Source organism: Apium graveolens, chromosome 7 (assembly GCF_009905375.1).
Source record: "Apium graveolens cultivar Ventura chromosome 7, ASM990537v1, whole genome shotgun sequence".
NCBI lineage: Eukaryota > Viridiplantae > Streptophyta > Magnoliopsida > Apiales > Apiaceae > Apium > Apium graveolens.
Genome location: NC_133653.1, coordinates 12,542,654 through 12,569,996, shown reverse-complemented (window position 1 = coordinate 12,569,996; position 27,343 = coordinate 12,542,654). Strand labels below are relative to the sequence as shown.

The following is a 27,343-nucleotide window of genomic DNA, read 5'->3' as shown; positions in this document are numbered from 1 at the left end:
ATAATTTATTACTTTCTCCGACGAATACACCATTTCAAACATAACGCAATCACTCGTGCTCATATGCATAAGCAAATAAATTATTCATCCGTTATTTAACAACATAAATATATCATTAACAATTACACGAAAATAGTTTCAATTAGTACAATGTAAAGTATTGTCGTAGAGCTAGTTTTATGTAAATTCTTTGTTCAAATTTTCGAAAAATTCTTTTAAAAGTTATCAATATTTTTAAAAAAATAAAATAAATTTTAATTATTAATTTATTTAAAAAGCAATATCTGAGTACTGTGTCCATAGTGGCAGTCTTCAAACTAGTCAAGTTTGTATAATTCTCTTGCAAAAAATTTCAACTCAATCCTCTGATCACTCTCTCTTTAACATCTCTCTGCAATATAGTAAGTAATTCAATCACACATATACACACACATATGTTTGCACAGTTTGATGTGTTTATCTGAATTGGTTGTAGCTTTTTGGTTCTATGATATTTGGGTTTTAGTAAACTTGTCTAATCTTCAATTTTTTAACTTTTTATTGGGTTTTTCCTTGTTGGGTATGAAGTAATTGTTGGAAAATATGGGTATAAGTCCCATATTGGTAAGTCATATTTTTGAGCATTATGACTAAAAGATGTGTGAGATATGATGATATTCTCTTAATAATGGAAATTATTATTTTCCATTAGAATTTGGCTCAAATATTATGGCATAAATTAATTTGATTTTGTTTCAGATTAATTGATATGGTGTATGTCTTGATATATTCAATCTGATTCTGTTTCAGATTATTTATGGAATAGAGTAGCTTGCAAGTATTACACCGATTCCATAATTAATGATATTTAATTATGGAAAAGAGTAGCGCACAAGTCTATCTACACCTATATAAACACCTCTAAGGCGTTAGGGTTAGACACACCAAAAACATATTCGTCTCTAAACACAAATCTCTCTCTCTCGGTGATAGTTTCGTGCCCGTTCAAGCTCGCTGAAGGTGCTCGTTATCCGTAACGCCGCCGCTACCTCGTTTTATCCTGGGAGGCTATCGACTCGCACATACGGTGAGAGGCGAAATAGCTTTAAGGAGACAGTTTCAACTGGACTCGAGGATCTCTCTTCTGTTTATATCTTTTCTTCCTCCGTTTGATTTCGTTTACTCACGCACACACTTGTTTGATTATTTGTATTAATCGCAGATTGTTTTCACAATCTTAAAGCTATTTATTTTATATACATCTGTGACTGATACATCTGTATCTGCTTGTTTTGTTGAGTAACAGATCGATGGAGAACCAAACTGTGAACGATTCGATGAACATGACGGCTGATCCCAACGCACAGATCACTGGATCTGATGGGGTTCACCAGCAGCCGATTAACCCTAACGCACGGATCGTACGATCTGATGGGGGTCAAACGCCTGTTGGACATGTGCCTTCGGGACATGTGCCTTCGGGACATGTGCCTGTGGGACACACTGTCATTGGACAGTTTAGTGTTCCTCTTGGACAGATATCGGCAGGATTCACTCCTCCGATCATACCTGCGGTGCCTACTGGTGTGCATACACCTGTAGTACAGACGCACGTACCATCTGTTCCACCCGTGGTGCCTGCTGCACCTGTTATGCCAACTGTGCCTGCTGCACATGCTGAAAAACCTGAGAAGTTCAACGGAACGAACTTCAAACGTTGGCAACAAAAGATGCACTTTTATCTGATCACGTTGCATATGGATCGCTTCCTTAAGGAAGAACCACCGTTGCTCACTGCTGAGAGTAACATGCAGACTGTGTATGCTGCTGATGCTTGGAAGCACTCCGACTACATCTGTCGGAACTATGTGTTAAATTGTTTGTCTGACTCGTTGTATAACGTATACAGCGCAAAGCCAACAGCTAAGGTCTTATGGGAGTCACTTGACCATAAGTATAAAACCGAGGACGCTGGGGCAAAGAAGTGGATTGTTGGCCGCTTTCTTGATTATAAGATGGCAGACTCTAAGACTGTGGTCAGTCAGGTGCAGGAACTGCAGGTGATCATTCATGACATTCATGCTGAGGGAATGGTCATAAGTGAGTCTTTCCAAGTTGCTGCTGTTATTGAAAAGCTTCCACCTGGATGGAAAGATTTCAAGAACTACCTTAAGCACAAGCGAAAGGAGATGTCTATGGAGGATCTTATTGTTAGACTTCGTATTGAAGAAGACAACAGAGGGTCCGAGAAGAAAGTTAACGTTGCCACTGAGAAGGCAAACATGGTGGAGCATGCTCAAAGCTCCAAGCCCAAGAAGGCTAATTCTGGTAAAGGGGCAAAGCTGGCACCCAAGGGAGGGATTTCGAAGTCGAAATTTCAAGGGAAGTGCTACAACTGTGATAAAGTTGGTCATAGGTCTTCTGACTGCAAGAAGCCCAAGAAGCCCAACAAGAAGAAAGAAGCAAACATGGTAGAGAATATCTCCAAGGAGATGGGTGACATAGACCTCTGTGCTACGGTCTCTGAAGTGAACCTGGTCGGTTCTAATCCACGTGAATGGTGGATTGATACTGGTGCTACTAGGCATGTTTGCTCAGACAAGGCGGTTTTCTCTAGCCTCAAAGCTTCCGATGCTGGTGAGAAACTCTACATGGGGAATTCAGCAACTTCTACCATTGAGGGTGAAGGCACGGTGATCCTGAAGATGACCTCTGGGAAGAATCTGACTTTGAAGAATGTACTTTATGTGCCTGATATTCGCAAGAACCTTGTGTCTGGTTCTCTGTTGAATAAGCATGGCTTTCGCATTGTAATAGAGTCAGATAAAGTTATTTTGTCTAAGAGTGGTATGTTTGTAGGCAAGGGTTATTTAACTGATGGGCTTTTTAATCTCAATATAATGTCCGTTAAGGACGATAATGAAATGAAGAATTCTTCTGCTTACTTGCTTGAGTCTCCTAATTTATGGCATGCTAGATTAGGACATGTAAATTATGACACTTTACGACGTTTAAGTGCAAAAGAATACATACCTAAACTTACTATCGATCCAAAACATAAGTGTGAGACTTGTGTTGAGGCAAAATTAACGAGATCATCATTTAAACGTGTGGAAAGGAACACCAAAGTGCTAGACCTAATACATAGCGACATATGTGATTTAAAATTCGCTCCAACAAGAGGAGGAAACAAGTATTTTATTACATTCATTGATGATTGTACAAAATACTGCTATGTATATTTGTTGAAAAGCAAAGACGAAGCTATAGATAAATTTAAAATCTATAAGGAAGAAGTTGAGACACAACAAACTGAGAAAATCAAAACGATACGAAGTGATCGTGGAGGTGAATATGTTGAACCGTTTGGGGAATTCTGTTCACAACATGGTATAATCCATGAGGTCACTGCACCATACTCCCCTCAGTCAAATGGTGTGGCTGAAAGGAAGAATCGCACTCTGAAAGAGATGATGAATGCGATGTTGTTAAGCTCTGGGCTCCCACAATCGATGTGGGGAGAAGCCATCTTAAGCGCAAATAATATTTTAAATATTATGATGCGCAAGAATAAGGATGTAAGTCCTTATGAAATGTGGAAGAAAAAGAAACCAAGTTACCAACACCTGAAAGTGTGGGGGTGCCTTGCAAAGGTACTGATCCCTACACCGAAGAAGGTGAAGATAGGTCCTAAGACTGTGAATTGTGTCTTCATCGGATATCCTCCACACAGCACTGCATATCGGTTTCTTGTTCATGAATCCAAGATTCCTGATATTCAAAAGAATACCATTATGGAATCAAGAAATGCCTCATTTTTTGAGACGATGTTTCCCTGTAATCCAGGAAACCAACAACCTACGACGTCTAAACGATCTCATGAGTCTGTAGATGACGATAATGAGAGTGACGAAAGTGAAGACGAAAATGTGGGGGTAGTGAGAAGGAGCAAAAGACAACGAACAGAGAAATCCTATGGGTCTGATTTTATGACCTATTTGCTCGAAGAAGGTGACCCAAAAACTTATAAGGAGGCGGTTACCTCACCTGATGGACCTATGTGGAAAGAGGCCATCAAGAATGAAGTTGATTCAATTATGCAAAATCATACTTGGGAATTAGTGGACTTGCCAACTGGTTGCAAACCATTAGGTAGCAAGTGGGTTTTCAAGAAGAAGTTGAAAACTGATGGCACTATTGATAAGTATAAGGCCAGACTTGTAATTAAAGGATACAAGCAACAAAAAGGCCTTGATTACTTTGATACATATTCTCCTGTAACGAGAATAACGTCCATAAGGATGATGTTTGCTATTGCTGCAATGCGTAATCTAACTGTACATCAAATGGATGTGAAAACAGCTTTCCTAAATGGAGACATAGATGAAGAAATCTATATGGAACAACCTGAAGGGTTTGTTGTCCCAGGACAAGAAAGGAAAGTGTGTAGATTGGTGAAATCATTGTATGGTTTGAAACAAGCGCCTATGAAATGGCATGAAAAATTTGATGAGGTCGTGCTGGCCAATGGTTTCAAAATCAATGAATGTGATAGCTGTGCCTATTACAAGGATAACGAGAACAGCTATGTCAAGGAGAATGACAATGGCTATGTCATGATGACACTATATGTAGATGATCTACTTATTGCTGGAAGCAATGATAAAGTTATCAAATCTACAAAGGACATGTTGAAATCAAGGTTCGACATGAAAGATATGGGACTAGCAAATGTAATTCTGGGAATTCAAATTTCTAGAACATCAGAGGGTCTCGCATTAAGTCAACCACATTATGTTGACAAGATCCTTGAGAAGTTTCTTAAGGATGACTTTGAGAAAGCTAGGACACCTGTAGATATGACTTTGCACCTATCCAAGAACAAAGGTGTAGCTGTTTCCCAATTGGAATACTCGAGGATAATTGGTAGTCTGATGTACCTCATGAGTTGTACAAGACCAGACATTGCATACTCAATTAGCAAGTTGAGTAGGTTTACGAGTAATCCGGGAGCTGATCACTGGAAAGCGATTATAAGGGTACTAAGGTACTTGAGGGGAACTCGAGACTATGGACTGCACTATGGCAGATACCCAGCAGTATTAGAAGGATATACTGACGCAAATTGGATATCTAGCAAGAAAGCACTTAAGTCTACGAGTGGCTATGTGTTTACATTAGCTGGAGCGGCAATATCATGGAAATCCTCAAAACAAACGGTGATAACTCATTCCACGATGGAAGCTGAGTTTGTGGCACTAGATAAATGCGCCGAAGAGGCTGAATATCTACGTCAGTTTCTGGAGGATATTCCAAGATGGCCAAAGCCTGTAACTGCAATAGGGATTCACTGTGATAGTCAATCCGCTATTGGCAGAGCACAGAGCACGATGTATAATGGAAAGTCTCGTCATATACGACGATGACACAGTTCCATTAGACAATTGATCTCAACCGGAATTATCACTATTGACTATATACCATCAAAGGATAATATCGCGGATCCACTAACCAAAGGGTTATCAAGAGAAGTGGTTGAGAAATCATCGAGAGGGATGGGCCTTAAGCCTATTGCTTAACGGCATCATGGTGGACACCCAACCATTGCTGACTGGAGATCCCAAGAACTTGGTTCAATGGGACAACTAAATCATGATGACCAAATCACTGTGGGGGTAACCCCTGGCCTGTTCCTATGATGAGGAAACAGTGAGACCCGTAAGGTACGAGGTTAAGCTTTGAGCCTTTAATGATCTTTGATGAATACGTGGAGCTCAGGAGTGAACGCATGGAATTCAGTTGAGTAAACGCGGGTTACTCTATAAGATAAAGATCACCTATGTGGGAGAGAAGTGGGGCCGCTTCAAAGGAGAATTGCGAGGCACAATTCTTTAGAAACTTCTGCAGAACCAGGACGATGTTCCATGGCCAAAATGGACATACTCATGAGAGCTGAACGAGTCAGAAACGATATAGTGATAAGTATATCATCGTTTACATAAACGGTCGAACAGTTCAAGGACAAGCACGTCTACTGTCTACCAGTAAAGTCGGTATGCTTACTCGAGCGAAGGTTCAAGGAGCATTCTCTACCTATCGTATGCTATATCTGATCGAAGAAACTATCACCAAGTCAAACTCCGTGTCTGTCTGTCTGTCTGGTGTGTGCTACTAAGATTACCAATCTCACCCATGTGGGGGATTGTTGGAAAATATGGGTATAAGTCCCATATTGGTAAGTCATATTTTTGAGCATTATGACTAAAAGATGTGTGAGATATGATGATATTCTCTTAATAATGGAAATTATTATTTTCCATTAGAATTTGGCTCAAATATTATGGCATAAATTAATTTGATTTTGTTTCAGATTAATTGATATGGTGTATGTCTTGATATATTCAATCTGATTCTGTTTCAGATTATTTATGGAATATAGTAGCTTGCAAGTATTACACCGATTCCATAATTAATGATATTTAATTATGGAAAAGAGTAGCGCACAAGTCTATCTACACCTATATAAACACCTCTAAGGCGTTAGGGTTAGACACACCAAAAACATATTTGTCTCTAAACACAAATCTCTCTCTCTCGGTGATAGTTTCGTGCCCGTTCAAGCTCGCTGAAGGTGCTCGTTATCCGTAACGCCGCCGCTATCTCGTTTTATCCTGGGAGGCTATCGACTCGCACATACGGTGAGAGGCGAAATAGCTTTAAGGAGACAGTTTCAACTGGACTCGAGGATCTCTCTTCTGTTTATATCTTTTCTTCCTCCGTTTGATTTCGTTTACTCACGCACACACTTGTTTGATTATTTGTATTAATCGCAGATTGTTTTCACAGTAATTTGGGTTGATTGTAATAAAGTTGGTAACTTTTTATGTGGGTTTATTTGGATTGAAGTTCTTGTTACTGGTTTGATGATTTAATTTGATCAAAGTTGAAATTTTTACTTAAAGAAGTCATTTTTCAGTGGATATGTACTATTTAAGTTTTAATCTTGCATGGATTGAGGATTGGAAAAATATTTGTATGGATTATAGTATAACTTAGTACTGTAGTTATAGTTGGAAAATGATTGCTAAAGGTTTGGATTGGAGTATGCTAGGAGGATTTTAAGCATTTGAAGTAGATTGTGATGTGTGTGTTTTTTTTTGGCAATTTCTGCGTGTGGCGCGATTAGATGCGCTTGTAGAAAGATTACGTTATTGATTTAGAATTGGGACGCGTATTCTGGTAATGGTGTATAGAGAGGTTTTTCTGCAGTGTTGTGTACCTATTTTGGACGAAGAACTAATAATATGTGGATGCTTGAAAATGACTAGTTTATGGGCCTATGGCTACATCATCCTCTTATTCTTTTTCTTGATGTTGAGATATGTTGTAGACTTGTAGCTGAGGATGCAGTTAGTAAGGTAGCAGCTGGTACTTATAACAAAATAAAAATAATAATTGAATGGTTTTTGCCCTCACTAAATATTTTAAAAGTCACTACTCACGAAGTGCTATAAACAGTGGAGTTCTGGAGCCCTACTGATTATGGTTGGTTGTAAATTGTTTTCTGGTCAATCTATTATGCTAAACCACCCTTATGTTTAGCATATGTCCTTCTCTCTTTTTTCTTCTGCAAGTGGCCGAAGCTGCTTGGGTGTTGTGTTTTCCATTTTCAGTTTCCCAAGTTATCTGTTTAAATACTAATTTGGCTTGGTTTACTCTCGGCGTGTAAGTATGCAGTATTATTCAGCTTTTAAAAGTATTGGACATTTTAAAGGTAGAACTTTCTTTCGTTTAATAACTCTGAAACATGTGGTATGGACTATGGAGTGACCTTTTCCTTATTATTATTATTTTTAATTTATTTTCCTAAATTTTAGAACAGTTCAAGTAGAAAATCCTAATTATTTTAAATATTCTATTATGTATATACCATTACATGTTTTGGTGTTCAACCTTGAAAATGCACTAGTCGTGATCCAACAATTTAGTTCTTTTTCTTTCATTGTGAAATTTTTACTTATTGTAATTTTTGCACTTTTCTTTATAAAAAAAAAAAATTAATCAGCTTATATAGATGCACTTTGTATTATCGTGCTAGTAGTCTCAGCTAGATTGGATTATGATCATACAACTTTTCCACTTTGCGAAACATATCATCTTTGAGATACAAATTTACTCGAACCTTCATTGGGTTGGTCATATGTTTTATTAGTCATGTAGTGCATCTGAGGGTTGTATGTACTATCTGTATGTGATCTTTTTTACCTTATCTTACGAAAGTGCTTCTCAGCTTCTCTTATATTTACCATAATCATGGCTGGAGTTGCACCTGAAGGTTCTCAATTTGATGCACGTCAATTTGACGCTAAAATGACCGAGATGTAAGTGATCTTTGGTTTCAGTTATTGTTTTTACTCCATAAATATTTCTTCTCACATTATGTTTCTCTTCTCAACTCTGTTAATTTTTATATGAAAAAATTGTGTGTTTAATTGGAGATGCTAACAACAATGTTCCTCTTTCGCTTGATGAACTACTCATTGGAGCAGACTTGGTGCTGAGGGAGAAGAATTCTTCACATCATATGATGAGGTTTATGACAGTTTTGATGCTATGGGATTGCATGAAAACCTTTTGAGGGGCATCTATGCTTATGGTAGAAGAGACTTTAAATTGTTTTTTCTGTATGGTGCTCTATATTATAATATTGTATGACGAGGACTTCCTGAGATTAAATGAACATACTCTAGTTTTCTTAACTACTTTGAGATCTATGCCTTGGCAGTAATTACCCATCAGTTTGCTTGATTAATAATATGATGATTCCCTGGAACGTTCTTCCAGTTTTAGCTTGAGTTTTTCAAAGCCCCTTTAGGACTTTCTGCGGGTTGTTAGATCATGGGTGTTGGAACCACCAATTCTTCGTGTGCCAGCTAACTTAATTTATCATCAATTCTCATTCAACAACTGTCTGTTAAGCAGAAACTGATAGAATTGTCCAAATTTGTGTTTTTGTTTTTATATTTTCCAAGGTTTTGAGAAGCCATCCGCAATCCAGCAGCGAGGAATTGTTCCATTCTGCAAGGGGCTAGATGTTATTCAACAGGCACAATCTGGTACCGGGAAAACCGCAACTTTTTGCTCTGGAGTTTTGCAACAGCTTGATTATGGTGTTGTTGAATGTCAAGCATTGGTTCTTGCTCCCACTCGTGAACTAGCACAGCAAATTGAGAAGGTTATGCGAGCACTCGGTGACTATCTTGGTGTGAAGGTTCATACCTGTGTGGGTGGAACTGTTGTCCGCGAAGATCAGCGAATTCTCTCAAGTGGAGTTCATGTCGTGGTTGGTACTCCTGGCCGTGTATTCGACATGTTGCGAAGACAATCACTTCGTTCAGATTACATGAAGATGTTTGTTCTCGACGAAGCGGATGAAATGCTCTCAAGAGGTTTCAAGGATCAGGTATTTGTCTTACCTATGATCTGTATGGCCATCAATTCGTGGGTGTTGCTGTATTTAATAGGCTATCTGATGCAACTCTACCAGCGTATATCTGCTTATAAATTGTATATGTACATAATGCATTACAGTATTTATGTTTTTTTCCCTTATAATATGTCAATGCTGTATCATTTCGCTAGACTCATCTTGCTTTTAGGCTGATATTGTAATTTAAATGCTTTCTCATTAATGTAGAAGCTGCTATATTTCAGAACACTATCACTTAAATGTTTTCTTTATTCTTGCAGATTTACGATATCTTTCAGTTGTTACCGCCGAAAGTTCAGGTTGGAGTTTTCTCCGCCACTATGCCTCCTGAGGCTCTTGAAATTACTAGGAAATTTATGAATAAGCCTGTGAGGATTCTCGTAAAGAGAGATGAGCTTACTCTAGAGGGTATTAAACAGTTTTATGTAAATGTTGACAAGGAGGAATGGAAACTGGAAACACTCTGTGATCTATACGAGACTTTGGCCATTACCCAGAGTGTGATTTTCATCAATACCAGGCGCAAGGTTGATTGGCTGACTGACAAAATGCGCAGCCGTGATCACACAGTATCCGCCACTCATGGAGACATGGATCAGAATACGAGAGATATAATTATGCGTGAATTTCGCTCTGGTTCTTCTCGTGTGCTTATTACAACTGATCTCTTGGCACGTGGTATAGATGTCCAGCAAGTGTCCCTTGTGATTAACTATGATCTACCGACTCAGCCAGAGAACTATCTTCATCGGATTGGACGTAGTGGACGTTTCGGAAGGAAGGGTGTTGCAATCAACTTTGTTACCAAGGATGATGACAGGATGCTGATAGACATACAGAGGTTTTATAATGTAGTAGTTGAGGAGCTGCCGGCAAATGTTGCCGATCTTCTTTAGTGTGGGAACTGACGTGACGAGGTAAATGTCTTCAAAAAGTTACTTGCTGTCCTTTCTAGTCGGAGTTTACTTGACACAATCTGTTGGATTTTGGACTTCTTTTGTTCATTCGTGACAACCCTTGCGCATTTTCTTGTATATTACTATTTGCAAATTTTGGTAAATTTAAATGTATCCTATGTTTTCCGTACAATGTGCAGTATGGGATGCTTGAACCAGCTGTAATGAGCTCAATAGCTGATTTTTATTTCAATAACTCTGTTTTTGCACAAGTTGATTTCTATAAAGGTGTGATTTTATTTGTAATTCTGCTTGAAACTTGTATACTTTAGAATTTGCAAGTAATTTCTCTTGATTTCTTGCTCCTGTACGTTTATAGTTTCTGTGAAGTTAGAAGTGAAAAAAACTCGACGCGGTGATATCTTAATTTATGATCTATGTATCGACACCTCTAGTATTAGTCTGTGTTACTCGGACCGGACTCCAGTGAATACCGTGTTCCATTTGCTACTCTTCAAGAATTGTTCTAGGTGGTCTTTTTTATTTCAATTTTGGCTGGTTACCGACGTATTACTATGGTTATCTATTGATCCATTTCCTCCTGTGGTAAGTTTGACATTGCCGCGGCTAATAGCGTTTTGAGAAAATATGACAGCATGTTTGTTACCTACATCAAATAGGATTCGTAGTTGAAATAGAAGTAATGTTACGTTTTTCAATTGATATTTAGTGAAGGGTGTGGCTTTTCTTTATTTTTAAGAAAATTAATATCAGTTTTCTTGGCAAATTTTAAGTTGCTATAGCTATTTTCTTTGTTAACTAAAAATCTTAGTTTTTCCAGAAATCGGTTTAATTTAAATTACTTAACCTAATTTTTTTTTCCTGAGAAAGCGAGAGTATTAGACTTGGCTGGCACCTGATTGTGTAAGTTGAAGATCCAAGGTGCTCGCTGTGTATTATTTTATCTAATAATTGTTAGTTATCATCAGCTTTAAGTTGTTGCTGAAAAAATAATGTGGATTTGTTTTAGATAGGCATATAGCTAGAAAACACAAAAGCAAAATCAATTTGCCTAATTATAATATCATCACATTTCGGAATCCATTTAGATACCTTGTAATATGGAGCAATTTTTGAAAGCAGAGCAGTAGTTCCAAAAAATGTGAATTGATTTTTCCCATTAATTTGATCGACTTTGAGCAGTAGTGGTTACTATTTTCTGGATACAATCATTAGAACATGATTGTCCATTAAACACACTGTCTATCTTCAATTCATGTGATGTGTATGACATATAAAAAATGAAGGCGATGAGAAGTGCATAATTGAAGAGATGCAAATTGTTTATCTTCAGCTTAAATAATTTTATTGGCAAGTTAGTGAGGAAACTATTTTATGTTTGAGGAAATTTGTTGTCCTTGTGACTGATATCAAGTGTTTTTGTCCTGCTTATGATTAAATTGTTGAACAATGAGCCTTAAAAAATGCCAGAATCAAATTCTCTCAAGTTAGTATGGATCTCTGCATAAAAAATGTGTGTTCTGCTTGCATTTTTTCACTAGCTGTATGTTTAATTGGCAGGAAAACTTGCTTCTAAGGATCAATGATCAGTGAGAAGTTCTATGCCATAGGCGATGGTGCTGTAAGGTGTGATTGTCCAGGCCTGTACGGTTCTAATGTTTGTGTGAATAAGCTCTTCTAAACCACCATTCTCTTTTTGCTTTCTAAACCACATTTATATCAAATTGTATACATAATCCCAGTTCTAAAGGTTCTTGGGAATTTTGGCCGAAGAAAATGGATTTGTTACCAAATAGCACAGTTTATGCTGCAAGCAAGTGGAAAATAGTTCATGACAGATAGTAGTGAATAGGTTGGTCAGTATGTGATTATGTTTTAGATTTTAATTGCGTTAGTTTCTATAAATATAGGTTACTGTTGTAGTCATTAGGAAAACTAGGTTTCTTGCTTATGTTTTTGCATTTCTAAGATTCACTGATGAATTGTATTAGTTTTGTTACTTCCTTATGTTAACTATGTAAAAGACAAGGCATGGGAAGTAATTTTCTATTATCTTCCCAATAAAGCTCTATTCTTTTTAGTTTGGTCATATTATTTTCTTAACTTCTTTATTGGTCTCTGCTTCTTGGCTGTTTATCACTTTGAGTAATGCACTTCTTCGCGTGCTTCCTTCTTCTTCTTTTTTTGTTTTTTTTTTCTGTAAAAGATTCTTACATTTAATATATATTTCTCTGTTTCCTGTTTTTCTTACTGTTTCAGAGAAATACGATGCTTTAAATTTCTATTTTCCTGCTTCGGCCTGTTGTAGAAGAGTGATAGACCTTTAGAAGTTGCATGAGTGTTTGTTTTAAGTGGTTGATTTATGCTTTCCTTGTTACTGTCCCTAAAATATTTAGTCCCTTTAATTTTGTGTTACATCTGTTAGGTTACGCTTTGCTAAAATGTTTGGTGTAATATTATTTGATACCTGAAAATATCTGTAATGTTCTTATATTTTGGATCTGATAAAATATAAGTGCATGTTTTCTGTAGTCTGAGTTAACTGTCTTCTAATCACAGGCGATGGGTTCAAGCCACTTGAACAGTTTGAGCTACTTATCCGTCCACTGAAACTGAAACAAGCTACAACGTCAACTCCTTTTGAAGGAGAGTTCCAAGTCTGATAACAGTGATATGGCCGGTAACTGAGTCTGTAATTGATATTTTTGAAGGAATTATTGAAATGTTAGGTATGTTGGTTCTAATGACGAGGTAAAAATCATTTCAAATTTTTTCTCATCCTTATTTGCCAACTGCATTTCCCTTTTTATGATTATGAAATTATGATAAAACTGAAAGTTCTGGTTCACTTATTTAACATGTCCTGATTAAAAGGGAAACTTGATAGAGCGGGCTTTTAAAAGGATAGATGACTATTTTATTTCTATTAGGGATGGGGAATTTGCTTATAATGGTTGCAAAATGCAAATACTTATCAGCTCAGGTAAAGCTGATTTTCGTCTTTTAAGCTGCTTCCTTCTATATTATTGAGGTCGATGAAAGAGACTGGAGTTTCAAGATAAAAGTACTTTCTAAAGAGAACCAGCACACATGCAAATCAACTGGTTGATGCTAAGGGAGTCAGCTCATCTCATGGCCTTGCAATGAATAAACATATTGTTGCAGGAAAAAGGGTTTTAGAGCTGGTTTATGGCTGTGGCGGAATCTGTTCAATGATTACCTCTGAATTGAATTGGCTGATCTTGTTGTGACAACTGATGGAGATGAATTGGCTGACATTGTTGTGACAACTGATGGAGATAAAAAAGCACTTGAGTTAATAGGCGAAAAGTTAGTTCGAATCTCCAATCCTCTTGACTAGCCAAACTATTTATGCATAGGTTAGAGTGGGGTAGTGGAACCTTAAAAGAAGCAATGGAGGATCAAAATGACAGAAAGTTCGATGTCATTATAGGTACAGAAGGGACTTATGTTTCAGAAACTGTTTTGCACTTGCTACTGCGAATAAATGGGTATCATCTAAACAAAATATCAATCAAGAATTGATACCAGCACTTACTTTTTTCCATGTTTTTCACAGAGTTGATGAACCTTCTATTCTTTAAGGTTTCAGGTGCATCTAAACTTGGCTCTACGCTCGTTGATAGGTGACCTGATGCACTGTGCAACTGCCTCTTCCTATAGCATCATCAGCAGCGGGTTCAAAAGAGATACTCAAGATGATTGCATTCTCAGTATGGGATTTAAATTAAACTTCAAACCCTCTATAAATTTTCACAAATAGCTGTATATGTATAACATTTTCAACACAGGTATCATGATTAATGTTGCAGAAGTTACTTTTAAGTAATTTGAAGTCTCCGACGTGTGGTGTGGGCTGGAAACCCGAACGTTATAACTCAGTTTTGTCGATGGGATACTTACAATTCTAAGGATAATGCTCTAAACTTCTTGAACGAGCCGTTTGCATTAATGATCATCCATTTAGTTCTATCTTTGTGATGCCTGCTAGCAATGTAGGGAAATATAAATGTAGAGGAGAGATCGGCTACGTGATAAATGATAAACAAACAATATTGGGGGTTATGGTATTGCAACCAAGGATGTGAAGATGGTGTGATCATATGTGTCTTTGGCTTTTGATTCGAATAAAGCATCCCATAAGGTTTTGGAGAAGGGTTCTTAAGGGGGAGAGCAGAGACACCATCGTGTATAGTAATAGTACAATGAAATGTGTAATAAAAGTACTTGAAATTAAATCTACATTATATAGTTGACATCATCATACCTTACGTGTCAAACTCTCTTTTAAGCTGGTAAGAATTAGGTTATAATTGAGACAATAAGCTGAAATGAAAGCTCAATTAATCAAAAGAAACAATTAGGGTTACAAATGCCCAATTCGAGGAGAGGCAACCTCAAATAAGACAACGTCTTTATTGGATAAAACATTTGCATATCTCCCCTCGAACCCTATCCTTAATTATTTATATTTCCTTTTCCCCAAACAAATATTTCCTTCTTTACCCTTGATCAACTTCTTTTGATAGTCTTGCCCTTCCTTTGATAAGTCAACATCCCATTTGAGTTCCTTGCATTACCTTGGGCCCAAACATTGACCTTATCCTCAAGGTGAAAGTCAGGAAACAAGTTCACAATCTGTTGATAGTCCTCCCAAGTTGCTTCCTAATCCTGTAACCCTGTCCACTTAATCAAAACTTGTGTGCTGCTGGGATGGTTCTTGGCAGGTCGCACATTGAGAATCCGTTCAGGTTGGACGTCCAGAACCATATCAGTAGTTAACTGGGGAGGAATTATTGACGATGCAGGTTGTGTTCCAATTGCCTTTTTTAACTGTGAGACGTGAAAAACAGGGTGGATATGGGTGCCTGAAGGAAGCTGCAAGCGATAAGCAATATTGCCAACTCGCTCTAGGATAGAAAAAGGCCCATAGAAACGTGTTGAAAGCTTCTCACAAGGACATCTAGCCAAGGAATGTTGACAATACGGCTGCAGTTTTAAAAACACTTGTTCCCCCACTTGAAAAACCACATCACGGCGACCTGCATCAGCATATTTTTGCGTTCGCTGTTGTGCACGAAACAACGACGCCTTAACATCATCCAACACAGCGTCCCTTTCTAGCAACTGTTCTTCCAATATAGCCACTGATGTACTTCCTTTTTCAAAACGCATCAAGGCTGGTGGCTCGTGACCATAAACTACCTGAAATGGTGAGTATTGATAGACACTTGGTAGGAAGTGTTGTACCAAAACTCTAACCAGGGAAGCAGGTTTGCCCAAGAATTGGGTTTGCCATTAATAAAGCACCTTAGGTAGGTTTCCATCACTTTATTTACTACCTCCGTTTGCCCGTCGAATTGCGGGTGATACGCTGAGCTGCGATGCAGTGCAGAGCCCTGGCTCTTAAATAATTTTCGCCAAAAAATGCTCAGAAAAACTCTATCTCGATCGGACACAATGGTAGCAGGGAAACCGTGATGTCGAACCACCTCACGTATGAAGACCTGTGCTACAGACTAGGTTGTGTAAGGATGTTTGATGCCAATGAAGTGTGCATATTTGGACAGGCGATCCACCACCACTAAAACTGTATCCACTCCACTAGAGGGGGGTAAACCATCAACAAAATCGAGTGATATATCTTCCCAAATTCTTGTTGGAATTGGTAATGGTTGCAAGAGGCCTGCTAGCCACAGTGATGATGTTTTACTTTGTTGACAAACCAAACAAGCTTGCACGTATTTCTGCACATTTTTTCGCATGTCAGGTCAAAACCATTCACGGGCTAGCCGCTGGTAAGTTTTAAAATCACCTGAGTGGCCACCCAAAGTGGTATCATGATATTTATGTAATAGCAAGTCTACTAATTTTGATTTCGGAGGGATTATCAAACGCCATTTGTATCTTAAATTCCCCTGGTCAAGACTGTACCCTTTGGGAGCCTGCCCTTTACCAATTGTTGCCACCATTTGTTGGACGAACTGATCATTCTGAATCTGAGGTACGAAATTTCCCTATTGCACTCCACTTGCTGTTATTAAGTTGGACAACTCACACGAGCTGCTGTATTCGCGGGATAACGCATCGGCGATCTCGTTAGCTGCTTCGGGTTTGTATTTGATGTCGAAATGAAAACCCATTAATTTTCCCACCCAACGCTGATATTCCAAACCAATTTCACGCTGCTCAAATAAGAAGCGTAGGCTTTGTTGATCAGTACAGGCCACAAATTTACGACCCATAAGATAATGCATCCACTTTTGGACCGCAAACAAAATTACCATCAACTCCTTCTCGTAGATGGATTTGAGTCGATTTCGAGGTCCTCACAACTTGCTATAATAGGCGATTGGATGATTATCTTGCAGGAGAACAGCTCCTACCCCAAAACCCGAAGCATATGTCTCAATTTCGAACATTTTATCAAAATCTGGGAGAGCAAGAATTGGAGCCTGCATCATGGCTTTCTTTAACAGGGTAAATGCGGTAGTAGCAGCTTCAGTCCAGCCGTATTTGTCTTTTCTTAATTGATCAGTAAGTGGGTGCACAATTTTTGCATACCCTCGTATAAACTTCCGGTAATATCCTGTGAGACCAAGGAACCCACGTAGCTCCTTTATGTTCTGAGGTACGGGCCAATTTGTCATGGCCTGCACTTTAGAGTTATCCACAGCCACTCCTGTTTCTGAAATGATATGGCCTAAATAGGCCACTTGTTTTTTGCCGAATTCACATTTTTTCTTATGCACATATAACTGATTTTGCTTGAGCAGTTGCATAACCATTTCAACATGTTTAATATGGTCCTCAACACTTCGACTATAAATTAAAATGTCATCGAAGAAGACTAACACAAATTTACGAAGATATGGGCGAAATACCTCATTCATGATTGCTTGGAAAGTGGTTGGACCATTTGTAATATCAAAAAGAAGGACCAAAAACTCGTAATGGCCTTCATGAGTGTGAAAAGCTATTTTTGGCACGTCCTCCTCCTTCATTCGTACTTGGTGGTACCCTGATTTTAAATCCAATCTTGTAAACCACACCGCACCATTTAATTCGTCCAACAACTCGTCGATTATAGGTATCGGATACTTATCCGGTATGGTGACTTTATTTAAAGCCCTATAGTCGACACAGAATCTCCATGAACCATCACACTTTTTCACCAACAATACCGGGCTAGAGAATCGACTGTTCGATAGCTGTATTATTCCAGCTTTAAGCATATCTTTAATGAGGATTTCGATCTCTTTGTTTTGTACTTGAGGGTAACGATATGGTCGTACATTCACTGGATCAGTTCCCTCTTTTAACACCACAACATGGTCATGGATGCGTTTCGGAGGTAACCCTGTACGTAAGTCGAAAACCTGTTCGTACTCTTGCAAACCCCTTTCAAAAATTCCGGAATAGTACTGGTCATTTTCTCCTCTTCATTCAACTGCTCTACGGGTGCTTGTAAGAAATTAAATTCCACAAGATAACCATTGCCTTCCTTTCTCAGATTCCGCAGCATGGATTTTAAGGATATTCCACTACGGTCTAACGATGCATCCCCTTTAATGGTCACAGTCTCAGTTCCCCGTTGAAACCGCATCGTTTGAGTCTTCCAGTTTGCAGTCATGGTGCCCAAAGTCTCAAGCCATTGTATACCTAAAATGATGTCAGAATTTCCTAACTCTAAAGGCAAAAAACTCTCCACAATTACTATCCCTTGCATTTCCAACACCACTGATTTGCAAATGCCAATCCCCATCACCGAGTCCCCTATACCGAGAGACACCCCAAACTCTTTCGATGGCAATACTGGAATATTCAGTTTTATTTATTGCCTCCAAAGAAATAAAATTATGGGTAGCACCCGGGTCTACCATAATCACTGCCTCCTGACCTCCGATATATCCCAAGAGTTTCATCGTTCGTGGACTCGTCAAACCCATCACGGAATTTAAAGAAATCTCAGGTTGGGGTGTGTTAGGCATTACCTCTAAATTCTCCTCTGAAACTGAGCTGTGTGGGCTTAATTCTGGTTCTTCTTCCTCCCCTTCACAAGTGAGCAGTACGCTCAACTCTTTTCTTTTGTATTTGTGCACAATAGACCACTTATCATCGCAGCGATAACATAATCATTTCTCCCTTTTAATCTGCAATTCTGCTTCGCTCAGCCTGCGTATCTCTCCATAATTTTTCCCCATTGCTACACCTCTGCTCTCTCCAGTTGAAGAGGCTGTTTGAATGTACTGTGAGTAATGACTTGGGGAAGTCGACCCGGTTGAGTAACCAGAGATACTTCCTCTATGAGACGCTGACATGATGGACGGTGTATAAGATCCTCGGCTCATGAATTGGCCTGACCTCTGTTCCCCCTTCCTACTGGCCCCAACACGCAACTTATCTTCTACCATCAAAGCCAAATCCATCGCATTATCTAAGTTTTTAGGCCCTAATAGACGAACCTCCACCTTAATTTCTTCTTTCAACCCATTTAAGAGCTGTCCCTTAGCTATTTCCTCCGGCACTCGCTTTAAAGGCGCCAACAACTCAATAAATTTTCGTCTGTAGTCTCCCACCGTCCCATTTTGTTTTTGCCCCAACCACTGTTCGTGTAAACTACCTGTAGCCATAGACCTGAATTTTCTTCGAACCATTGTTTACATTTCTTCCCAAGTTTGCATGGGCCTCCATCTATTTTCCCACTGGAACCAAAGTAAGGCATCTCCTTCTAGTGTCACGATTGCAGCCTCTAACTTATCTTCCTCTGACAAACGATAGAACTGATGATAGTGTTCAGCTCGCAAAATCCACCCGTCTGGGTTTACTCCATCAAACAAGGGCATATCTAGCTTTTTAAATCTCCAGTTTGTTCATCCCCCTGTGACAGACAGTCCCATACTTAAAACACCTCCTAGACCCCCTCCAGATCACTGGCCAGTCTGGCTACCATCCTCAAATAACACCCCTTTTCCATACCTATCTTCCTCTCCCGACTTACGTTCACTCATCTTAGTGCCTCCAGAATTTGTTATTACCTCCGATTGAATGATTTTCTCTTTTTGCTTTCCTATGAGATCCTTAAGAGCAGCCCGTACCTCTGTTTGCAAAGCCACCTGATCATTCTTCACCATTGACATCATCGAGTCCTGCTGACATCATCGGCTTTGATTTATTAGGTGGTTTTCGAAAATGCCACCATCATAATATTTTTTTTTCAAAAAATGTTCTTTCTCGAAATTATTAACAAATATATGTTTCCTTAATTTTATTTGTAAAAATACGAAATGCAACTTTGCAACCTGATATGTAAGTTTAATTTCATTTTTAACCTATATTTTTATAAAATAGAGATGATAGAAGTAATAATTCGGATTTTTTTTGAAAATAATATGCCTATCGAAGCTTGAAAAAATATCATAGATACAATATATGTTTTATTTATTTTTTTAAATACAAAAAAATTTAAAAAAAAGGCAATTACACAGTCATACCCGGTCTCGAGACAAAAACATGAAGTGTTACACACAAACACACTAGTCTATCTCTTGCTTGCAACATTCTCAACTCCTGCGGCGTACATCCTAGGAGTTTGAGAAAACCCTAACCCTACTTTCTAAAACTCTCTCTCCTCTCTGTCTCTCTGCAATCTGTAAGTCTTTCAAGCTTTGATATACATACATGTATGTATAGATTGATGTTTCTTGAATCTTTATTATTGGCTTTTTAGTGTTCTTGAATTCTTAGTTTTTTTTAATATTTAATGGATTTTTCTTTGTTAAGTGTGAATTAAAATGTTGGGTCCGTTTCATTTCTAGTAGATTGTGATAAAGTTGATAACTTTATTTGTGGGTTTATTTGGATTGATGTTCTTGTGTGTGATTTTAATTAGTAAAGTATGTTTTTTTTTTAATTTAAGAATTCATTTTTATTGGATATGTACTTTAGAAATGCCTGTATGGATTGTAATTTCATTGCGGGTTTTGGTTATAGTAGGAGCTACTCCCTCTGTCCCATTGAATTCTATACGTTACTTTTCGGCACGCTTTTCAATGCTCATTTAAAACATAATTCCACAATATTTTTTTTTTAAAAAAATTTCTGAAAAAAAGTTTCATGTTTAAACTTTTATTCAAAAAAAAAAATTTTGAAAAAAACATTACGGAACTATATTTTATAGAGACCTCAAAATACGTGCAAATAGTAAACGTATAGAAATCAACGGGACAGAGGGAGTAATTGATAAACGAATCGATTGGAGTATAGTTGTTTTCTTGCTTTATTTTGAACAATTTTAATTATGTGAAATTACTAGTTATCATAAAGGATATATGGTTAAGTTGGTTTTTATGTGTTTTTTGGAAACTTGTGTGTGATAAATTGGGGGAGAGAAGAATTGATAATGTCTGCGGATTGGACACTTGTAAAAAGAGTTGGTTTTAAATTTAGAAGCGGATACTTACTCTGGTAATCTTGTGCAGAGAGGTTTTCTTGGAGTGTTTTGTGCCTGTTTTGGTTGAATTGATAAATATGTTAGTCTGAGTATACGTAGTTTATAGCTACGTCCTTGTGTGATTTTTTTTTTTTAAAGAGTATTATGATGTAGACGTGTGGCCGATGACACAGGTAGTATAGCAGCAGCTGATACTTGTATTAAAGTAAATACATGCTTTTTTCCCTTGCTAAATATTTTGGGATTTACTACTTTTGAAGTGTTTAATACAGTGAAGTTCTGAAGCTCCACTTATTTTGATTAGTTGTAAAATGTTTAAGACCAACGCACAATGCATTATATATATGCCTTCTCATCATCATATTTTCTTCTTTTCCAAATGGCCAAAACTGCTTGGGTGATTTCAGTTTCACCAAGTTCTTTATTTGGAATTTTGGATACTAAATATTGGTTTGGCCTCGTCTAGGAGTATATAAACAAATTTCCGAGAACTCAGATTCTCTGAAACACGGGTATGGCTTGGAGATGACTTTATCCTCGTTTTCTTTTTATTCCTTTTTAAAACTCTGAAAGAAACTATATTGTATAATAAGGCAATTAGTGATGGAATTTATTTCTTTCTATATATATGAATGTGATATACCATTACATGCCTCATTTGTAGTTTTCAATCATGAAAATATGGAAGTCCTGAAACAACAATTTGGTTAAATTTATAATTCTTTACCTTGCGAAATTTTTATTACAGTACATTTCTGGTTTCGCTACTTCTCTTTATTAAAAAGTAATTAGCTAATAACAAATCACTTTTCATTATTGTGCTAGTTAGGCTCAGTTATCTCCGAGTATGATTATTTAGCCTTTTTAACTTTACAAAATGTATCACTTGGAGATACAAATTTACTTGAACCTTTATTCAGACCATATATTTCCATTAGTATTGTGGGTGCATCTTTAAGTTGCATGTATTCTCTATTTTTGATTCTTTTCATCTTTTCTTATGAGGAAAATGTATCTCTTAAACTTACAGTAATCATGGCTGGAGCTGCACCAGAAGGTTCTCAATTCGATGCACGTCAATTTGATGCAAAAATGACTGAGATGTAAGTGATTATGCTATTGGTTCTGATTTTTGTTTTAGCAGCTTAAGTTTTTCTAGTGACATACAAATATGGTTGTCTTTGTTGATTCTGTTTTTATATTGAAAACATAGTATTTTTATTGGACATGCTAACAACAATATTTCTTATTCGCTTGATGAAATCATTGGAGCAGACTTGGTGCTGAGGGAGAAGAATTCTTCACATCATATGATGAGGTTTATGACAGTTTTGATGCTATGGGACTGCAGGAAAATCTTTTGAGAGGCATTTATGCTTACGGTATAGAAGTCCTTTATTTGTTTTCTATATGGTGCTTGTGGCTATATAATATATTATATAATTGTACATCAGTAGATTAAATGAGGATTACACTAGTTATCATGACTGGTTTAAGGGTTATTATGCCTCAACAGTAACCTGTCCATCAGTATACTAAATTATTAAAATGACATTTTCATGCAACATTCTTCCAGTTGTAACTTAAGTTTTTCAAAGCTCTGTTTTCTGTGGCTTGTTTTGCTGTTGGGGCTGTAGCCACCAATTCTTTCTGTGTTCCAGCTAACTTTACTTTCATCATCAACTCTCTGTTAAGCAGAAACTAATAGAATTATCCAAATTTGTGTTTTTGTTTGTCTTTTCTAAGGTTTCGAGAAGCCTTCAGCAATTCAGCAGCGGGGAATTGTTCCATTCTGCAAGGGGCTAGATGTTATTCAACAAGCACAATCTGGTACCGGGAAAACAGCAACTTTTTGCTCCGGAGTCTTGCAACAGCTTGATTATGGTGTTGTTGAATGTCAAGCTTTAGTTCTTGCTCCTACTCGTGAACTTGCGCAACAAATTGAGAAGGTTATGAGAGCACTTGGTGACTATCTTGGTGTGAAGGTTCATGCTTGTGTGGGTGGAACTAGTGTCCGCGAAGATCAGCGAATTCTCTCAAGTGGAGTTCATGTCGTGGTTGGTACCCCTGGACGTGTATTTGACATGTTGCGAAGGCAATCACTTCGTTCTGATTACATCAAGATGTTTGTTCTGGACGAAGCAGATGAAATGCTCTCAAGAGGTTTCAAGGATCAGGTATTTATCTGTCCAATGGTATATGATATATACGGTCCTGAATTTGTGGGTGTTGCTGTACCTAATATGCTATCTGATGCAACTCTACAAGCTTCTATCTAGTAATAAATTATATTTAAAATATTAAAATGTTAGTGTTGTAACATTTCACTCCACATATTTTGCTCTTAGGTGTACTCATTTTAATTTTTTTCTCATAATTAAGGAAGCTGCTAGATTTCATAATCCTCTCTTCAAAGTATATACTGCTAAAGGCAAATCCCTCTCTTCTAACGTTTACTATGTACTTGCAGATCTATGATATCTTTCAGTTGCTACCACCAAAAGTTCAGGTTGGAGTTTTCTCTGCTACCATGCCTCCTGAGGCTCTTGAAATTACAAGAAAATTTATGAACAAGCCAGTTAGGATTCTTGTAAAGAGAGATGAGCTTACTCTTGAGGGTATTAAACAGTTTTATGTAAATGTTGACAAAGAGGAATGGAAACTGGAAACACTGTGTGATCTATACGAGACTTTGGCCATTACGCAGAGTGTGATTTTTGTCAATACGAGGCGCAAGGTTGATTGGCTCACTGACAAAATGCGCAGCCGCGATCACACAGTATCCGCCACTCATGGAGACATGGATCAGAATACTAGAGATATAATTATGCGTGAATTTCGCTCTGGTTCTTCTCGTGTGCTCATTACAACTGATCTCCTGGCACGTGGTATAGATGTCCAGCAAGTGTCCCTTGTGATTAACTATGATTTGCCGACTCAGCCAGAGAATTACCTTCATCGGATTGGTCGTAGTGGACGTTTTGGAAGGAAAGGTGTTGCGATCAACTTTGTTACCAAGGATGATGACAGGATGTTGGTTGACATACAGAAGTTTTATAATGTAGTGGTCGAGGAATTGCCAGCTAATGTTGCCGATCTTCTTTAGTGTGGAACTGATGTAATGAGGTAAATGTTTTCTAAAAGTTATTCTATCTAGTCAGGGTTTACCAGACACATATATTGGATTTTGGACTTCGATTGTGACAACCCTTGCGCATTTTGTTGTATTTTGATATTTGCAAAATTTTGGTGGATTTATATGTATTCTATGTTTATCCTATCACTGGGGGATTTTGAACCAGCATTTTTTAGCTCACTAGCTGATTTTTATTCTTAACTTAGTTTTTATGCACAAGTTGAATTCTATGAAGTGGTGAAAAAATGTTATTCTGCATAACCCCTTCTATACATTTAGAATTTAAAAGCAACTTGTTTTTGATATCTTGCACCTATTTGTGTTTACAGTTTCTACACATTACTTGTAAAAGAAAATAAATGCAATGATATCTTTATTTATTAGTTATGTATCGTCGCTATCAGTGCCATCAGCGTATGCTACCCTGACTCGGGCAGAAAGTGACCACTATAGATTATACACCGGCTGAAAGTTGTGCTCCGTGTTACCTCTTGAAAAATTATTTCAATTGGTGGATATATTTTAGTTTTGGCTGATTTATAGGAATCATTAATGTTATATTCAGATCTCTGTTCTTTTCTGGTCAGTTTGACATTAAAGTGCACAGCGCTTGAGAAAAGTCAAGTGTTTGGTCCATTAGTTCATCATATAAATTCTTAGTTGGAAATTGACATTTGTTAGAAAAGAAAAAAGTTAGTGTTAAGTTTTTGAGTGATATTTTAGTAAAGGGGGTGCTAATTGTTCAGTAAAAATTATTTTTTTTTCTTTGCAAGTTATAATTTTCGTAACTTTCCTCTTTGAATCGTACTTTTCGTAAAATCTGATATAGATGAAATACTTGGAGGAACTGATACATTTATGGAGAAAGTGTGAGGTAGCTTTGCTGGCCTTTTCATATACAATTAGTATGGGCAGAGTACGAGTGGAAGAAGAGTTGGTGAGGAATGGACTTTTGTAGACACCAGTTTTTGTAAGTTTATGATGAAAGGGGCTGGCGGTGTATTAGTTTAGTCGATAATTTGCTGTTTTCGTATGTAGTTTATCAACCTACATTATCAGCTTAACTTGTTGCTGAATAAATAAAGTAGATTTGTTGTATATGGCTAGGAAACACAAAAGCTAAACTAATTCTCCTGTTTGTAGTATCATCACTTTTTAAGATACAATTAGATGCCGTGTTTTATGGAGCTTTTTATTGTATTTTATTTCAAAATGATTATGTAATTCCAAAGTATAGCAAATTAGCAATTGATTTTGGTCAATATTCTAATTAACCAGTTTTGGTTGAAATTTTTTGGACACAATCATTAGAACATGATTGTACATTAAACACGCTGTCTATGTTCAATCCATTTCAAATGTACTGAAATTAAGGGTATAAGCAAATCAGAATGACAGAGGTCCCGAATAACAATGATTAACTTTTAACGGACGACATTGATAAACTCTTGATCAGATAGTATCTCCTTCACTTGCTTTACGGAATACTAAAGCAATACAAATGCATGTTGTGCGGGTTAGTGTGTTTAATTATTAAAAAAAACATTTAACGGAAGTACAACTAATCTCCTTCACTTGCTTTACGGAATACGAATGCATGTTATGCGGGTTAGTGTGTTTAATTATTAAAAAAATATTTAACGGAAGTACAATATTAGTTAAACATTTTTAAGATTTATCGTTGCTGAAATCAACTCCATCTTTCGGGGAGATATACTGCGTACATTTGATTTAGTTCGAATAAAAAAGAGCAGCAGTAAAATTCATGAAAAACAGAATATTAGTGGAAGCCAGATTGTCAAACATGTTTCTTGTCTCCTGAGAACAGTCTGGCTTATATATCTAAGACAAGAATTAAGGCATATTAGTGTTCTTGTCTTAAGAAATATAATGGGGGATTACAGATCAAATTCATATGGTAATGGAGGATTGCAGATGGAAAGATACTACGGCGCCAGAAGCTCTGCAGCAAATCCTCGAGATTTCAGGTCTTACAGTGCTTCTTCATACACATCAACATATACAGCTCCACCTGTTCAAAACAAGGAAATGCAGTTGAAGAAGGGTAAAAGTGTCAACGGAACATCTTCGAAATCATCGATATTCAGTGATCCAGAGTTTCAGAGGAAGAGAAGAGTTGCTAGCTATAAAGTCTACTCTGTCGAAGGGAAAGTTAAAGGGTCTCTCAGAAAGAGTTTCAGCTGGCTCAAGAATAGGTTCTATGAATTGTTCTAGTCATTCTTTTTAATCTTTCGTTATCAGCTCAAGTTTCTACTTTGCTATTTTACTTTTGGATAACATGAGTTTTAAATACTATGAAAATTTCTAGCCTTGAATCGTTTGTGTCTGTTAGCACTTGGAATGATCAATGCTGTCATGCTGATAAGTTTCTTGGGTGATTTCATTGATCAAAATCCAGAACAAAGATTCATCATAGATCTTTAAATTGCTAAGTATTCTTTCATTTTTATTCTCTTTTTTTATTTGCTAATTAAGTATTATTTTATTTAGTTTTACCAAGTTAATTTTATATGATGGAAATCTTGTCCGGAGAAAGATCTTATGCTGCACCTCGATTTGCTAGACTACACGAGGACCAGCACATTATGTGAACAAATTCTTAGGATACATTTCTGATAAATTCTATTCTTGTTTTAATTATTGTGCTCTAAAATTTTATGTTAAACTATCAATAAAAAACCCCTAGCCTCCTCTCAAAAACAAACCATTTATTTTGTTTTATTTTTTTCAACAATATTTCCTTTCAGGGGAGAATCTTTACCTATTTAGTTTATTTAATTTGTTTTTAGATCTAACTATCGAAGCTTAGATTTTCTTCTATGTTGAATTCAAACGGAATAAATTGGATTAGAGTGTAAAATGATTATTTCTTTTTAAGTTCCGTTTTTCCATATCTAAATTTTTTATCTAGAATTTCAGTTTTTTTCTTTTCCGGGTGAGAGTGTATTTGTTCTCTCCTTTAGTGTGAGTGCTAGATCTGATTTAGTGATGAAGATTTCTACTTGTGTACATTTATGGTCGATAACGCAAAACGCGTTGTGATTGTCATAAAACATGTACATGTAAATATATATTTTTCAATATATTGCATGAACGGATTGTGATTGTAATAAAACATGTACATATAAATATATTTTATTCAACATATTGCATAATGGTCTCTAGACGAAGACTTGCATAAAACCTGACAATTTGGTCTATTTTATATTTGTTTAACTTTCTCTGTGTAGGTGACGTACGAGTTTGTTATTGAATTAAATCAATTACTCTTCAAAAAGGATACATTTATGATGTTTCAATATTCATATCATACACGGCAGCGAGGC

The 27,343-nt window shown here is 37.1% G+C and overlaps 4 protein-coding genes across 12 annotated transcripts; 3 read left to right on the top strand and 1 right to left on the bottom strand.

The window, feature by feature from the left end:
* Positions 1-288: 288 nt before the first annotated feature.
* Positions 289-13,116, top strand: LOC141672352 (eukaryotic initiation factor 4A-2-like). Of its 7 annotated transcripts, none has more exons than XR_012555474.1 (8): positions 289-401; positions 8,270-8,360; positions 8,529-8,635; positions 9,012-9,442; positions 9,730-10,386; positions 11,947-12,012; positions 12,129-12,238; positions 12,646-13,116. XR_012555474.1 is itself a non-coding variant. In XM_074478926.1 (6 exons), exons 2-5 carry the CDS (start codon positions 8,293-8,295, stop codon positions 10,363-10,365), a joined length of 1,242 nt encoding a protein of 413 aa, XP_074335027.1. In that variant the 5' UTR covers positions 289-401; positions 8,270-8,292; the 3' UTR covers positions 10,366-10,386; positions 10,566-10,637. The 7 variants fall into 7 exon arrangements, 2 of the variants coding, with proteins under 2 accessions (XP_074335027.1, XP_074335028.1); XR_012555472.1 differs by having other exon boundaries at positions 11,947-12,030; XR_012555473.1 differs by lacking the exon at positions 12,129-12,238 and having other exon boundaries at positions 12,946-13,116.
* Positions 13,117-15,072: 1,956 nt separating this feature from the next.
* Positions 15,073-15,582, bottom strand: LOC141673273 (uncharacterized). Its single transcript, XM_074480004.1, has one exon. The coding sequence runs from the start codon at positions 15,580-15,582 to the stop codon at positions 15,073-15,075; it is 510 nt and encodes a 169-aa protein (XP_074336105.1).
* Positions 15,583-19,902: 4,320 nt separating this feature from the next.
* LOC141671379 (eukaryotic initiation factor 4A-2) lies at positions 19,903-25,158 on the top strand. 3 transcript variants are annotated; one of them, XM_074477605.1, is made up of 6 exons: positions 19,903-20,059; positions 21,891-21,963; positions 22,136-22,242; positions 22,607-23,037; positions 23,331-23,986; positions 24,826-25,158. In XM_074477605.1, the coding sequence occupies exons 2-5, from the start codon at positions 21,896-21,898 to the stop codon at positions 23,964-23,966; spliced, it is 1,242 nt and encodes a 413-aa protein (XP_074333706.1). In that variant the 5' UTR covers positions 19,903-20,059; positions 21,891-21,895; the 3' UTR covers positions 23,967-23,986; positions 24,826-25,158. The 3 variants fall into 3 exon arrangements, with proteins under 3 accessions (XP_074333706.1, XP_074333705.1, XP_074333707.1); XM_074477604.1 differs by lacking the exon at positions 24,826-25,158 and having other exon boundaries at positions 23,331-24,164; XM_074477606.1 differs by lacking the exons at positions 19,903-20,059; positions 24,826-25,158 and adding an exon at positions 21,319-21,372 and having other exon boundaries at positions 23,331-24,164.
* A 728-nt stretch (positions 25,159-25,886) lies between these two features.
* Positions 25,887-26,231, top strand: LOC141673272 (uncharacterized). Its single transcript, XM_074480003.1, has one exon. The coding sequence runs from the start codon at positions 25,887-25,889 to the stop codon at positions 26,229-26,231; it is 345 nt and encodes a 114-aa protein (XP_074336104.1).
* The last annotated feature ends 1,112 nt before the right edge of the window (positions 26,232-27,343 follow it).

What these genes read in the sequence shown, in the direction of transcription:
- LOC141672352 (XM_074478926.1), top strand. Translation starts at nt 8,293, where the DNA reads ATGGCTGGAGTTGCACCTGAAGGTTCTCAATTTGATGCACGTCAATTT. An exon ending in GACGCTAAAATGACCGAGAT is followed by an intron (nt 8,361 to 8,528) that starts GTAAGTGATCTT and finishes TCATTGGAGCAG; the next exon opens with ACTTGGTGCTGAGGGAGAAG. An exon ending in GAGGGGCATCTATGCTTATG is followed by an intron (nt 8,636 to 9,011) that starts GTAGAAGAGACT and finishes ATATTTTCCAAG; the next exon opens with GTTTTGAGAAGCCATCCGCA.
- LOC141673273 (XM_074480004.1), bottom strand. Translation starts at nt 15,582, where the DNA reads ATGCGTTTTGAAAAAGGAAGTACATCAGTGGCTATATTGGAAGAACAG.
- LOC141673272 (XM_074480003.1), top strand. Translation starts at nt 25,887, where the DNA reads ATGGGGGATTACAGATCAAATTCATATGGTAATGGAGGATTGCAGATG.
- LOC141671379 (XM_074477605.1), top strand. Translation starts at nt 21,896, where the DNA reads ATGGCTGGAGCTGCACCAGAAGGTTCTCAATTCGATGCACGTCAATTT. An exon ending in GATGCAAAAATGACTGAGAT is followed by an intron (nt 21,964 to 22,135) that starts GTAAGTGATTAT and finishes TCATTGGAGCAG; the next exon opens with ACTTGGTGCTGAGGGAGAAG. An exon ending in CAAGAGGTTTCAAGGATCAG is followed by an intron (nt 23,038 to 23,330) that starts GTATTTATCTGT and finishes ATGTACTTGCAG; the next exon opens with ATCTATGATATCTTTCAGTT.